A 15,856-nucleotide genomic window follows, 5' to 3' on the forward strand; every position below is an offset into this window, starting at 1 on the left:
CTTAATCAACTAAAACAAAAATAAAATAAAAACAAGAATAAATAAATAAAAAAAATAAAGCTAAAATTGAATTAAATAAAATTGAAATTTTGGTGTCTACATATAACATCACAATTTTGCCTTTTAGACACTACATTCTCCATTTTTCTTTTCATTTGAGGGTGAGTTGTATATTTCTAGGTTTCCCTTGCATTATATCACAGCAACCTGAAGTTCGCCAAACTTCTCAATTTGAGAAAAAGAAAAGTGGTATTCTCTATTAGATTCTGAAACATGGTTTGACTGTGTTGTAAGCAAAAGTATTCATCATGTAGCTCATATTTGTCCTTAAGTGTGCATTTCACAGTTAGGAGCTCTTCACAATAGCGGCATAATAAGCATCTAGCCTGAAATCAACCTAAAAATAAAGTAGCTTTTAAGACTAGTACTGTTAATGCATGTTCAATATCGATAATTAGGATATATTTTCTTCTCCATTTTTGCTATTAGGTGAACGCATTACAAGAGGGACTCAGCTGTTATCGACTATAAGTGAAACTCCAAATGAATTGCCTGCAATTCCATCTTGTGGTTATTGTCATGCTAAGAGATTCCATTCAGAATCTCCTAATTTTTGTTGTTCTGATGTGGAAGTTTTGCTCAAAGAAAACAAGTTACCTGATGTGCTGGTTGAATTATACACTGGAACTAGCGAAGAAACTATTTGTTTCTGCACATATGTTAGGACATATAATAGCTTATTTGCCTTTACTTCTTTTGGTGTTACATGTGATAAGGAATTATGTAAGAGAAATAAAGGTATATATACCTTTAGAGTCCAAGGGCAGGCATATCATTTTATTAATGAGCTGATTTCTCATGGAACAAATAGGCTATATTTACAGCTTTACTTTCATGATACTAAACATGAGCTGGAGAACAGAACGGCTTTTTTAAATAAGTCGATTGAGTTTATTGTTTCAAAATTGATGAAAGTCATGGAAGCCAATCCATATGCCTATTTCTTTAGAAGCTTGAGAACTGTTCCAGATCTAGATTCATATCAGATTGTGTTAAGGACTGAATGCCAGAATGATCAGAGAGTACTCAATAAGCCATCCGTTTCACAGATAGCAGCTTTTTGGGTTGATCGTAAAGATATTGATCAAGGTTATGCCAAACATATCAGAGTTTATACTCCGCAAGGTCACAGCCAATGTATCTAGTACTATTTGCTATGACCCTCTCCAATATCCGCTGTTGCATCTGTTTGGTGAAACTGGTTGGCATGCTGGTATTAGGAGATTTGAGAATAGGAATACAAAGAAAAGAAATAGGACCTCGAACAAGAAACCTGTTACTGTCAATTCTAAGAAAGTAAGGAATGCTGATGGAATTATTCAAAATGAAGAGCAAAGTAATGCAAAATCCTATAGAATAAATATTCTTGTATTTTTATAATATAGAGTGTTTTATAGAAATCAAGCTAAATCTATTTGTTTGGTGTTGTTTTCTAATATTGCAGCTGTCCGTGAAGCAGAAAGCTTAAAAGAATTTGTATCTATGCGCGAATACTATGCATATAAATTCCAGATGCGATCCGAGAACAGTCCAAACATACTTAACACTGGTCGAGAACTGCTACAATATGTAGTTGATATATATGTAAAGATTGAAATGCAAAGGCTTGACTTCTTCCAAAGCAAACAAAAGGAAATCAAAACAAAACAACTGCAAGGTATAATGGATTCTGTTTCTTAGGGTGAATATAGAGGCTCTCAAGTTGGTCAGCGAATTGTGCTACTAGCTACATTCATTAGAGGCCCTCGAGACATGAAGAGACGATACATGGATGCTATGACTTTAGTTCAGAGGTTCGGAAAGTTAGATCTTTTCTTAACTATGACTTAATGATTCATGGAAAGAAATTAAAGAGCATTTACTTCCAACTGATGAAACAGCCAATAGATGTGATCTACATGCTTGAGTTTTCCATGCTAAGTCGAATGCATTAAAAGATGAAAAGGTTTTGGTGAAAGAGATTTTCTGAGAGATCACTATTTATACATACGTGATAGAATTCCAGAACAGAGGCTTGCCACATGTGCATTTCCTTAATATATTGAAGTCTAATTCCAAGCTATATTCAACAAATTCTTATGACCAGATTGTTTCAGTTGAGCTGCCAAATAAAGAAATGTATCCTCACCTATATAAGATGGTCAGAAAGTATATGATACATGGACCATACGGTAACGATAACCCAGATAATGTGTGTATGCGCAATGGAAAGTGCAAAAACAAATATCCTAAGGAATTTGTTGCTGAAACAACACACACATTAAATGGTTATCCAAAATATAGAAGGAGAGATGATGGCAGATATGTTGTTATCCATGGAAAAAATTTGTATAATGGGTAGGTTATTCCATATAATACCTACTTATTAGCTAAGTTTAATTGCCATATAAACGTCGAAATCTGTTCTACAATTAAGGTTGTCAAGTATATGTACAAATACATATATAAAAGACATGACAAAATCAAGTTTCAATTAAATCCAAATGATAGCTCAATTGTAGTTGATGAGATTAAACAATTCCAGTTAGCAAGATGGGTAGAAATAGCAAAAGCTATGTGGAGGATATACAGGTTTGCGCTCTATGATATGAATCCATCAGTTATTCGTTTAAAGCTACATCTAGAAAATTTTCAGCCATTGACTTTTGATAAGTGTGCAAATCTGAAAAATGTGCTAAGAAATCCAGCAGCCAAGCGTACAATGCTCACTGAGTTCTTTAGAACAAATGCAACAAATACCGAAGCTGAATCTTTGAAATATACTTATGTTGGGTTTCCAGAGCATTATGTTTGGATTCCTAAATATCGAGCACGGAAAAAAAGAAAGCCAAATGGTGTTGTCCGAAGGATAGTTACAGCAAATCCAAGTGAATGCGAGAGATATTTTTTGTGACAACTATTGCTGAATGTAAGAGCTCCTAAGTCTTTTGATGATTTGAAAATAGCCGATGGTGTTTATGTCAATGTTTTAAAACTCGGACTGTTAGTTGAACCAGTGAGGTGTTCTGGTCAAGATTCAACCAGTCAGACCTGTTCAACCCTAGTTCAATGAATTTTTTTAAAAATAATATATATATATATGCACAAAATAAGACATCCAATGGACTAATTTAAAAATTTATATGATAAAAAGTTTAATATTTTCAAAAATTTTTGATTTTCAATAATCAATTTTTTACATTATAAGTTGAAATAAATAAATTTCATTTCAATTTCAATTATATTTACCAAAAAGTAATCTTAAATCCAATCAAAAAATAACACAATAGTTTTAAATTATGCAAAATTCATGTCTATAAGAATTAAACATTGTGAGTTTAAATTTCAATTCATGTTTTTGGGATTTAGAGATTGCAACTTAAAACAAAAAGAAGTTTGGAGGAAGTCAGAAGAATCGAAAATAGAGAAGAAACTTGATAAGAAACAAAAAATGAGATGAAAGTGAGTGGTTGTGACATTTAATAATTAGTCTTTGGGATTAAACAAAAATAATTCCTTTTTTTAATTTTTTTTTAATTTAATAGACAAAAACAAAATTAAAATAATGGAAGATAACATCAATAAATTAAAACTAAAGAGGTTGGATTAAAAAGGGGTGACAAAAGAAAAGAGGGGAGAGAGAGAGAGAGAGAGTTGAAAATTAGAAAGAAAGAGTCATGAGAAGATAAGATTTTGTAGAAAAAACAGAGGAAAAAAAGATGGAGATTTGTTTTATGTAAATGTGTTATCAAAAGAGACTAATTGGATGTGATGGTGCAATGGTTACTATGTTGGACTTCTATAGCAAAGATCCCAAATTTGATCCTTGGCAGTTGCATTTTGCAAAACTTAAAAAATATTGAGGGAAAAATAAAAAAATCAGGAATTACTTGTTCGGCCGGTTTTATCGGTTTTGATGAGTTTGACTGGTCTTGACTAGTTATTTGACACTTTCAACTGCAGCATAGAACCGAACCAGTTTCACAACTAGTTTGCGATTCAATCGATTAAACCGGCCGGTCCAGTTCGATTTTCAAAACATTAGTTTATGTTGATACATTTCGTGAAGTAGCAATGATAAGGGACTATATGCTCTGCGAAGATTATTTGCTATCACCTTAGTGTTCTTCCCTCCAGTGAATGCAAAATAGCTATGGCAAAAATTTGAAGAGTCTATGTCAGAAGACTTTTACAAAATTCCGGGTCTATTGCCTAAGGAGATCCAATTCAGAGTGCTGAAGCATATAAATGATGTAATAGCATCAATGGGTAAAAATATAAATAGCTTTGGCTTGGTCCCAAGAATTCTCAAATTTCATGGTTCAAAAAATGAAACAAGAGATACAGCAAGTGAAATGCATATTAGAGTGATTGATGATGAATTAGTAGCAATTCAGTTACTAAATTCTGATCAAAAGATTGCCTTTAATGCTGTACTCGAATCTGTTTATGTACACAAACAGGGATGTTTCTTTGTCGATGGCCCTAGTGGTACTGGAAAAACTTTCCTATATAAAGCTCTTTTAGTTAAGATCAGATCAAAAGGTGATATCGCTCTGGCTACAGCAAGTTGTGGAGTAGCTGCATCAATACTCCCAAGCAGCAGAATAGCACATTCTCGATTTAAGATCCCAATAGACATTGATGGAACAAACATTTGTAGAATTGGTAAGCAAACAGCTTTGGCAAAACTGCTCCAACAAGCAAAATTGATTATTTGGGACGAGGCATCAATGGCAAATAGAATCTGCATTGAGGCGGTAAATGATCTGCTAACGGATCTGATGGACTCTTAAGAACTATTTGGCTCCAAAATTATTGTTTTTGGTGGAGATTTTAGACAAGTTTTGCCAGTTATTACTAATGTAGGAAGGAATGACTTTGTTGAGGCTTCTCTTGTGAAATCTTATATATATGGCAATAGCTTCAGAAACTATATCTTAGAGAAAATATGCGTGAAAAATCTGATCCATCTTTCCTGGACTACCTACTTTCTATAGGAAATGGAACACAGGAAAAAATTCACAATGATTATATCAAGATCCCAGATCCTTTTTTGATTCCATATCAAGATGAAGGCACTTCTTTATCAGAGCTGATTTCTACAATTTATCCATCTTTTGATGATTTTTGTCAAAGTGATCTACCAAATCTAAATAAAGCTATACTAACAACAAAAAGTGATTTTGTTGATTATATTAACTCAACTCTCATACAACAGTTTCCGGTGATGCTTCTGAATACATAAGTACAGATAGGACTCTTAATGTTTGTGACCAAGCTACATATGAAGATTTTTGAATAGTTTTAACTCCAAATGGTTTTCCACCTCATCACTTACAGTTAAAACACAATTGTCTTGTAATGTTGTTTAGAAATATTGATCTGCCAAAAGGCCTATGTAATGGTACTAGGCTTATTATCAAGTCTCTTAGAGATAATGTTATAGATGCGGTTATTAGTAGTAGTGGTGAATTTGCAGGAAAACAGGTGTTCTTGCATAGAATTCAGTTCAGAACTTCTGCTGATAGTAACTATCCTATTCCTTTTGAGAGAATTCAGTTTCATGTTAGACTATGTTTTGCAATGACCATAAACAAGGCTCAAGGCCAGATATTAGATACTGTTGGTATTTATTTGCGTGAACCTGTTTTTTTCACATGGTCAATTATATGTTGCTTTGTCTAGAGCAAAGAATGCTAACTCAGCGAAGATTCTAATTAAGCATCCATTTTGTGATAGTAATCAGTACAATCTGACAAAAAATGTTGTTTATCAAGAAGTTTTAAGCTAGCAATAGACCAATGATTTCTTTTGTTTGTTTTCTTTATATAATTCCTTTTGCAATCTGTTGAACTGCATGTAAAGACTGATGCAACTATATAAGGCTTCTCATATGTGTTTTCACATGTGCTTACCTATTTTATTAGAATTCTCATGGACCGACCAACTTTACCAATTGCTGAAATTAAAGCTAGGCAGTAAGAGTAGACGTGCCTAATACAAGTTGTAGAAAAATAAAGACTTGCTTTATCACAATCCAAAAAACCAGTTGGATACCAAAAAATGACTTTCGTTGATGAATAGGTATAAAAGGTTATATTTATTCATTTACATCATTTTTTTTATTAATTGTATTTAATGTATGATATATGTATTTAATCTATATTTCAAAGGGAACTAAAGTGCACACCTCATCTATGGAACTGATATCTAGTTCTTTCATAAGTATTTTGAGTTGTACAGGCGCTACTATGTGTCAAATGCAAAGGTCATGCCAATTCTTCAAAAGTATTAAGACCCGTGAAGGAGAATGTATATGGACTATCGACAATTCTACTATTGTTGAGCCAATCAATGAATTAGAACCGCCTCTATTACCATCACTCTATGGTTTTACGCCGTTTAACAAAATCTATGACCACATTGCTGATAATTCACAGATTGGTAACTAATTATTATGTTTAACTTTGCATCATTTCCTTATTATGCATGTCTATTAATGTTCATTTTTCTACATAGATATGTTCGGCATTGTTGTTCAGCTTCTGCCAAAAAAAGAACGGACACAAAATTCTCAATCAAACAAGAGACAGATAGTTATTATTGACCAATGGTATTGCCTATAACAAATTACTTCCTCTATTGGCCCTCTAAATGTCATCATACATAAAGTTTTTCATAAGCATTGTTTAAATGTCATTTTCAGTTGTATTCCTATCACTCTTACTCTCTGGAATGACTGACATTCACGAAGGTAGTGCAATAGCTGAGATTCTCAACACAGAACCATGCGTTGCTGGGATTAGGCTCAAAACAACTTCTTTTCGAAGTAAGAGAAACAACATTCTTATACTACGATTATACAAAGTTTTAATATAGGCATTTGGTAATAAGACTTGTTACTCTCTCATTGCATTATCTAGCTATCAATGTGTAGACAAAGTTTGGCACATCTATACTGATTAATCTGCCATTACCAGAAGTTGTTGAACTATGCAATTGGTAATATGATCTTGTTCTTTTCCTAGCAATTATTTCAATACACCTAATTCTTACTCTTACAACCTTTTATGCATTCCTTCCTTATAGCTATTTGTTACAATTCAGGTATAATGAAGAAGAGGAAAAAATTCAGAGAATAGAGAGTTTCTTCTTCCTATGCCACTAGCTTCTGACATTAAAACTATAGATGATTTGCTTTCACTGCTAGAAGTATAACAATAAGATCCTTTTTCTATTACCATTAATTCTCTTTTACATCATTTCACTTGTGCCTCTTATATTGCAGAAAAAAGCAATATGGGTACAAGGAATTCCTCAATTGTTGGATAGAAGTCAAAACCTTTGGTATTATGCTTGTCCTTTCTGTCATAAGTCTCTTCGAGCAAACGAAGAGTCACAGGTGCCATGCATGCCCTACAACAAAACTATTCGTGTAGAAGCCAGGTTAGCTTACTTTTTCCCCCTGAAACGAAATCACAATCTATACTCACTTTTTTGCTACTAAGAAGATTCATAGTAACAAGAAGAATTTCGCTCTAACAACCCCTTTCCATTGTAGGAGCTGAATGACTATTCAGCTGAAAGATTATTCTAAAGAAGTCAAGCTCAATCTGTATGGCAAAGACATACAAAAAATACTTCCATACACAGTAGAAGAATTGAAATCTCAGTAGCAAAGGGTGAGCATGCATTTCTATTTATAACCAAATAACACCTTTAGAAAAATGACTCTTCCTATTCGATATTGTGCTTTCCTTTGTTTTTAGGAAATCTCAACAGCAAAGGGTGAGCATGCATTTCTATTTATAACCAAATAACACCTTTAGAAAAATGACTCTTCGTATTTGATATTGTGCTTTCCTTTGTTTTTAGGGAACTATTTCCTATGAAGTTATAGAAGGAATGATGAACAAGAACATCATTATTTGTTTCATCAAAAAAACTTCCAGCTTCTACGAATCATATGGAACTGATGAATTTGCTACAATCATTGCTCATGCTATTCCTAATATCAATGAAGACATGCTCAATTCTTTCATCACTAGTTGTTCTCTAGTTACATCTAATGAACAATCCATAGCCTATTTTTTCAAAAACCTTAGCAAATGCCAAGACCATTGCATCATTAGACACAATTTCTACTCCCACTAAATCAGAGACTTGGCCAACTACTGTTTCTCGACAATAAAAGAAAGACAAGAGTAGCAGTGATCAATCTAAGTCAGTGACAGCTTTGAAAGTAGCAAAATGCTCTTCAAAGAAGCCACACACTGAATGACAAATTTCATGTGCCTTAATAGCTTTGGTTTTCAGCTTTTTTTTTGAGAGATAGAAACTCTTTGCTAATAAACCAATGCATGTAATTAGCAATCTGTTATCTTGTCTAAGTTGTCTATTTTGGTTCACCTTATAGAGAATATATTTCATGCATAAAACTATAATTTTGTTTAATATGATTGCATGGAATATAATCTCTGGTTCAATGCTATGAACTTTTCCTTTTCTCAACTTTTAAGGTTATTATCATCTCATCTCTCTACTTTTTTGTATTCAATCTTTTCCTTATTCCATTACAACTATAAGATCAAACCCATTATAGTCCAAACATATTGAGCTGCAAGACTATATACTGAACTACAATGATTACTCTCTCCTTATTCTCTGTAGAGTTACCCCTTAAAACATCCAAAATATACTCTGTCTTTACTTTCTTACCAAACATCAGTATCAGTACACACAATACATATCACAATGCATACACCCTACAAGTTTCATGTACTATTCTGTTGTTTTACACTTCTGAATCTATTGAAAACTATTAAAGCTATCCCAAAATATGAATAATAAATCACCATTTATCTATACATTCATTAACTACTCTCTGTATTTGTTGATACTTTCTCTACTGATTATCAATTTCCTGCTCTGACACTGAAGCGAACGTACTTGATTAACAAAAAGATCATAATCTACTCATAGTACTATCTTATCATTCAAGCAAAATGAATCTCTGCTACTTTCTATAAATACTACAGATTTTCATAATCAAACATATGTATTCAGACATTTTCATTCTCTGCTTATACTTATGTCCATTTTTCTAATTTCCCTTTTTCCTCTTATTGTTTTGCTTAAACTTCGTACTACTGAATCCAACTTAGCAGAGATCAACACTAATAACAACTCTAGATCTTACTAATATCACTTGCTACGCAACTAACTAGATAGTTGTCTACACAATTAACTGGATAGTTGTGATTCAAGTGATTGAAGCCACTCACATCTTAACTTCAAAATAGTCCTCAAATGGAAAAATGTATTGAAGATTTTTGCTTGTTAACCCACAAGTATTTATCCTATATTAAATTTATCGCTTTACCTTAACAACTACTCTTCTAAATAGCCAAACTTTTGAATTTTTTGCATAATTTCTACCATTTACAAGGAATCGAGGTGCAAGCAATTTTCACAGATACTACCATACTTCTTGTTAATGACTTACTGTTGTCATTTAAGAGATACTCAATTTCAAACGCATTAGTTCATTTAAACCAACAAGCATCCTCTGTTGGAGATTGCCTATATTATTGGATTCTTGGTCCTACAACTCTCATTGAAGAAATCAATGACTTTAAAGATCCAAAATTTCCACCACACTTGACCTTGGACACTTTTTCTTCCCTCCAAAACCATGCTGATACTGATAGATACCTGAGTACTTTGTCATTTTTTTTCATTTCCTTTATATTATTCCTACAAACATATGATTCATACAAATTTAACAAAGTCTATTGCAAATATATTTGGAATTGTTATTTATGCTATGCCACTTAGAGGAATCCAGATTCAAGAGCAGCTATTTCAATCAAGAGACTACGTAATTGTTAATCAAGAGTAAGCACTCTTAGTAATTAAAATACTCATCAATTTACCTTACAAACAATAACAGACCCTTAACACTCTCATGTTGTACTTGGTTAGAAAAAAAAAACCAATCATCATAACAATGCATGATGACTGTCAAAGAAATGAAGGAGTTCTGATAACTGGAAGAGTAGAAGCATCTACCATCTTAGCAATCAGAATAAGAACAACTACAAAAAAAAAACTGTAACATTTCTAACATATATGTTTTGTGAACCTTGTATTAATCAACTTGAGGCTTATCCATATCTGTTTCTTTTTTTGCAAACTTTAGACCTATCTCTGGAAATATAGCCATCATCTGTTATTATGCTTGACCCTCCTGTTCAAGAATTAGTCCAAATAATTCACTGGTAACTATAAGTTTAGCTTTAATTCATTATCCACTATCAATCAGCTCTTTTCCTAACAAAAACTGCTACAGGTTTAACAATAATCTTTCAGCTTTAAGCAACATGATTCATCAGAGAAAGTTTGTTGATCTTGCAACTCTTCTTCCTCCAATAAAGGACACTAAACTAACTACAATTGAAGTACTACTTCAACATCCAAGATTCACAAGATCTTCAGCATTTTACTTATTCTTTTGCGCATAAGATGAATATACAACTATTATATACAACTCACTACATTTAACCACGATATCAGAAAGAAACAAACAACCTGGATTAAAGGACAGGTTCAAATCAACTATTATCGATCAGCATTTCTATATTCTGCCTATCCTTACTACCATGAACCTGATGAGTTTACAGCAACATGGGGTCTTAAATGTCAATCCTGTCATGCAGAAATGAATCCTGTGCCAAGGTGAATCATACACATATTTACTCAGCAGCTCTTATAATTTAATTTAACAACTATCTCCATAGAGCTTGTGTTCCACTAATAATAACTAATCATACTAACCAAATACATGCTATTGCTTTGAAAGAAGAAGTCAAGAAATTATGAGCATAACTGTTGCTCAACTTCAGGAGGCTAACACTGAGGTATATTTTGCAAAAAAGACATTTCACCTAACAAAGCATTCACCTATATTAATTCACTTACAACTACCAATAAACAAGACTTTACCCTACTTTATCATATAGCTCAAGCCCTTTAAGAAAAGACATTGCTATGCTATATCAAAAAATCAACCCTGCGGATCAGATTAATGAAAAGTACAAACCATACTATAGTGACTGCATACAATACTGAAAACCTTGCCACTGACAACCACTCTTGAAATGGCCCTTTTCTATATGCTTTCTTTTGTTCATCATTGCAGATGTACGCTACTTCTTCCTATTTTGTTTACCAGCATCACATCCGCACTACTTATAAGTTATACTTTTTCCTTATCTACCGTATGAATGCTAAATTATGTTTTCTATGATTTAATTGCCATATATGACTTAATGAATACAGATATATAATTTAATTAACATAATAGTAATGCATTTGTATTTTACATCACCACTGATAAAACTATCAACCATTCTCACTACCAAACCTATCAAACAAAGGAAAACTGACAAACAAACAACATAGTAATACATTATAATATCACTCAATAATACTCTTAATCACTCTCACTAGCAGAACTAACAAATAAAGGAGAACTAGGAGAACGCGCCGATTCCTTTGCTATCTCATCCTTCATTCTTCTAGCAATTAATTTCAACATAAACAAATATCGACCATTCTTAAGAATACAGGCGCCCAATCATCATGCCTGTAAAAAGTCTTAAATAGTTCATAAACTACATTTTTCAACAAGATACTATTTGCTTGAGCTCGAGCAAGAGGTTCAGCAGGTTTATTGCGGTAGCTATTTCTCATGGGAAAACAAGCACCCCCAACAATTGTTACCCTATTCAATGCATCTTCCAAATCTGGATAATCATCTTGAACATTTGGAAATCTTCTATTAGCAGTTGCCATAGTTTTAAACAGAAGGGAGAAGAAAATAAAAGAAGATCGAATCCTACAAAACAGATTTCAGCAATAGCACAACTGATAAATGCCCTAGACATAGAAAAACATGTACACATAAAGCCTGTGCTTATATTCTCACAAATACAACCAAATAAAAAGCTACTGTACTTACGTGAACCCATTGTATAGCTAATCTTTTACTGCTGTATGCTGCCAATGCTTTGCTATCATTGCATCTTAGAATATGTACATAAAGAAATACAGACTGCTACACGCTTTTTTCCTATACATTATCAAAAAAATGTTCAAATTGGTGCTCCACAGCATTGACAACAGAGTTTCTCACATGCTTTTTTATTTTATGAAAAATTACATACCATTTTAACATACACAAAACATAATTATTCTTGCAAGTCTTAATTTTTTTTTCATATTCCAATTTTCAAAAACTAACAAAAATACAACTAATTATTCCTTTTTTTGACATTTAGTGTGCCATATTGAAAAATTAAAACAATCTTTTTTCACCTCAATTTCCACTGAACAAGATTAATTTTCCATATTCTACTCTAAATAATTATATAGAAAAAATTACAACAAAATACTTAAGTCACAACAGGCGCCCAACTCCACGCCTTGCGCGGAGCTGTGCCTAGTATTACAAGATAAGAATAGCTAAACAACAAAAAAAGGAAGAGAACGGCTGGGTTGAATGATAAGGTGGAAGGGATTGTAAATAAGAAATCTTGGATTTAACACCTATCACTTACTAAAAAAAACAAAAGAAGAAAAATAATCACCAATCGTTCGACCACAAATTTAATGCAATCATGCTATATAATAACTAACGAATTTGTCAAACAAATTTAATGCAATCATGCCGCAACTATAGTAATAACTAACAAATTTGCCAAAAGATCACAAAACAAATTCATCTGACACTGAAAATTAAATAATATTACGAATGAAGAACAAAATTATAGATAGATGATGATTGGTGTCAAGCGAACACAATTTTAACAATCATGTAGTCAATGGAGAAATAAATGAATGAATTTGTTAATAGATCACAAATAAATTCATTCATTACTTTAAAATATAAATGTATTACAAAATGAAGAAAAAATTACACACAAATGTCGATCAAATTTTCATAAGAACAATATTCAAATTTTCTATACAAATTGAAGTCCAAAACTAACTTTTTTCAACTGAAAACTACTCCGTAAAGGTTTAAATTACCATGTAGCAATGATTTAGAGATGTTTGGTTCTTCACTAAAGAGTTGGAGCTTCTACATGTCTTCTTCTTAATTTTCATTACAAGTTGAAGTCAGAAAATGAATAGACGAAGGCATTTTTTAGATTTTTTTTTTAAAATTACTAGAAGAAAGCTTGAAGTACCATTGCACATGGACTCGAACATGCTTCTTCCTTCTCCATTATTTAGCTAGAGCTGTTGCATGAGTTTCTCGATGTTGGAGAGAAAAAGATTTGAAGAGAAATTTTGTAGAGACAGAAAGTTGTAGAGAGAGAAAGAGTTACAAAGAGAGGGAAAGAGAGTTGTAGAGAGAGAGAGAGAGAATGGAGGGAAACTTTTGAATTATAATGATAGTGCTGAAGATGTGAGCTCTATATGCTAATGGACCAAAATGCCCTTAAGTCTTTGGGTTTTTTTTTAAAAAAGTTTTCTTTATTTATTTATTTTTTGTTAAAGTATCATTTTTATTATTCACCCAATAAGAGGATATAGTTACAGAGCCCTATCTCTGCGAAAAGATGGATATGCGAATTTGTCCATCCGATATTCACCCCTAGACATTGCAGGCAACCCTGCAATACTATCATACATACAGACCGAATGAGAAGGATGAGTGGAGCCTATATTGGCCAATACATCCGCGACCTTGTTCGCCTCCCTATAACAGTGAGCGATTTGGAGCCCACCCTGAGTCATTTGCTCAATCTTCCCCACCTCACCCCTGACTGACCACGGGCATCGGTAACTTCTCGCAAGAATCCGTTGTAGTAGCAAGGAGTCTGTCTCGACCACCAAATTACCCATGAAACCTTGTTGCTCACACAATTGGAGCCCTATCAGCAGTGCCCTTGCCTCCACTTGCACGCTGGTACACCTCCCAAGGTATTGGGAGAACGCAAACACCATGCACCCCTCAGAATTCCGAAGGATCCCCCCACCGCCACTCACCCCTGGGTTACCCTTTGAGCACCCATCTATATTGAGCTTTACAACGCTAGGCCCCAGAGTACGCCACCGAATTTATCGGATGATGAAAGCATCTGGACGGCATTCCACCAGCTCCACGAATGTAGGCCACTCCAACACCCGCTGAAACTCCCCGAACCGTAGCCAGTACGCATCCTTTAATTCCCGAAAGATGGCATGATAGACACCAACAGGGTTAGGCACTGTACCGTGGAACATTGCTTTATTCCTAGCCTTCCAAAGATGCCAAAAGCTGAGAATGGGTACGAGCCGGAACACGAACCGCAGCCGTTCCGACTTCACCTGCCTGAGCCACCACCTACCCATCCACCCTCGAACATGTTCTACATTCATAGCCAGACCACATGGCAGTCCAAAAAACCTCCACACGGCAGCCGCAAGATCTCCCTCGACGAACAAGTGTTGAAGGGACTCAATGGTCGACTGCTGGCAACAAGAGCACTTTGACAGAAGATGAAAACCGCGCGCCGCCAACACGTCATCCAGTGGTAGGCAATTAAGTAATAAACGAAGCATAAAGAAAGACACCTTTACGAGAACACTGGCATGCCAAACCTGCCGGAATAAGAGAGACGATGGTTTTATCTCCCGGACCTCGCTATAAGCGGAGGATAACGAGAATTGACCTGAACTCGTTGCTGTCCAAATCATTCTATCCGGGGAAATCCCACCTGGGGGACTCACCGCTAGCACCTGCTGGACCATGTCGAGTGGTAGAATTTCAGCTAGCCTCCACGTGACCCAGCCCCCATTCGCCAATACGTCGGTAAATGTGACATCCCCCCGAGCCTCCACTCTAAGGTAGAGGGCTCCGTGCCCAGTCCAATTATCATACCAGAAGTTGCATCAACCCTCACCCAGCTGCCACACAATACTTAATTCCGCCAAACCCCTAATATCGAGGAGACGTCTCCAGGTTGCTGAACATACGGGAGACAGGGAGATCTGGCAGGGATGACGCCCCTTGCAATATTTGGACACGAGAAATGTCGCCCACAAAGACAGACCGCATCGAAAATTCCACCATAATTTGCAAGAGAAAGCCTTATATGTGCTACTAAGCGAGCGAAAGCCCGCCTCTCCTTCCTCGGTGGGGAAACACAACTCCCTCCATCGGATCCAGTGATATTTCTTTTTCTCGTCCCCGGCACCCCACAGGAAGTCCGCACATACCCTCTCAATTATCCGGAAGATACCTCTTGGCATGACACTCATTCCCAACAAATGGGTCGGGATGCTAGATAGGACATCTTTGATCAAAACAATTTTCCCCCCAAACGACAGCAGGCGTGATTTCCAAGATAGTACCTTCTCCAGGATCTTCTGGCACAAGTACGAGAAATAAACCTCCTTGGCTCTACTAACAAACAACGGCCCACCCAGATAGCGAACCGGAAAATCTTGTTTCCAAAACTTTGTTACCCTCTCAATTACTCGCTTGCGCACCACCGACGTCCGAGGATGAACTAGATAGCCACTCTTTTGCACGTTAACCAATTGGCCCGAGTCATTCTGGTACCATGCCAAGATCTGCATGATTCTCTTCAAAGACGCCGTCCCACCATTTGCAAAAATTATAACGTCGTCTGCAAATGCCAAATGAGTTACAGACGGGCAATGCTGCGGTACCTTGTAGCCCACAAACCCCGACTGATAAACCAGCGAATTTAAAGCTCGGGATAGCACCTCCGAGCCAATAATGAAAAGTGCCAGGGAT

The 15,856-nt window shown here is 35.0% G+C and overlaps 2 protein-coding genes across 2 annotated transcripts; one reads left to right on the top strand and one right to left on the bottom strand.

The window, feature by feature from the left end:
- Nucleotides 1-4,214: 4,214 nt before the first annotated feature.
- On the top strand, nt 4,215-4,835 carry LOC113729313 (uncharacterized). Its single transcript, XM_027253623.1, has one exon. The coding sequence runs from the start codon at nt 4,215-4,217 to the stop codon at nt 4,833-4,835; it is 621 nt and encodes a 206-aa protein (XP_027109424.1).
- A 9,337-nt stretch (nt 4,836-14,172) lies between these two features.
- On the bottom strand, nt 14,173-14,844 carry LOC140036416 (uncharacterized). Its single transcript, XM_072077812.1, has one exon. It carries the CDS (start codon nt 14,842-14,844, stop codon nt 14,173-14,175), a length of 672 nt encoding a protein of 223 aa, XP_071933913.1.
- Between the last annotated feature and the right edge of the window lie 1,012 nt (nt 14,845-15,856).

The sequence above is a fragment of the Coffea arabica genome, chromosome 2e (assembly GCF_036785885.1).
Source record: "Coffea arabica cultivar ET-39 chromosome 2e, Coffea Arabica ET-39 HiFi, whole genome shotgun sequence".
In the NCBI taxonomy this organism is placed as follows: Eukaryota; Viridiplantae; Streptophyta; class Magnoliopsida; order Gentianales; family Rubiaceae; genus Coffea; species Coffea arabica.

Bases quoted from the DNA above. Each gene is read 5' to 3' on its own strand.
- LOC113729313 (XM_027253623.1), top strand. From the start codon at position 4,215: ATGTCAGAAGACTTTTACAAAATTCCGGGTCTATTGCCTAAGGAGATC.
- LOC140036416 (XM_072077812.1), bottom strand. From the start codon at position 14,844: ATGGTCCAGCAGGTGCTAGCGGTGAGTCCCCCAGGTGGGATTTCCCCG.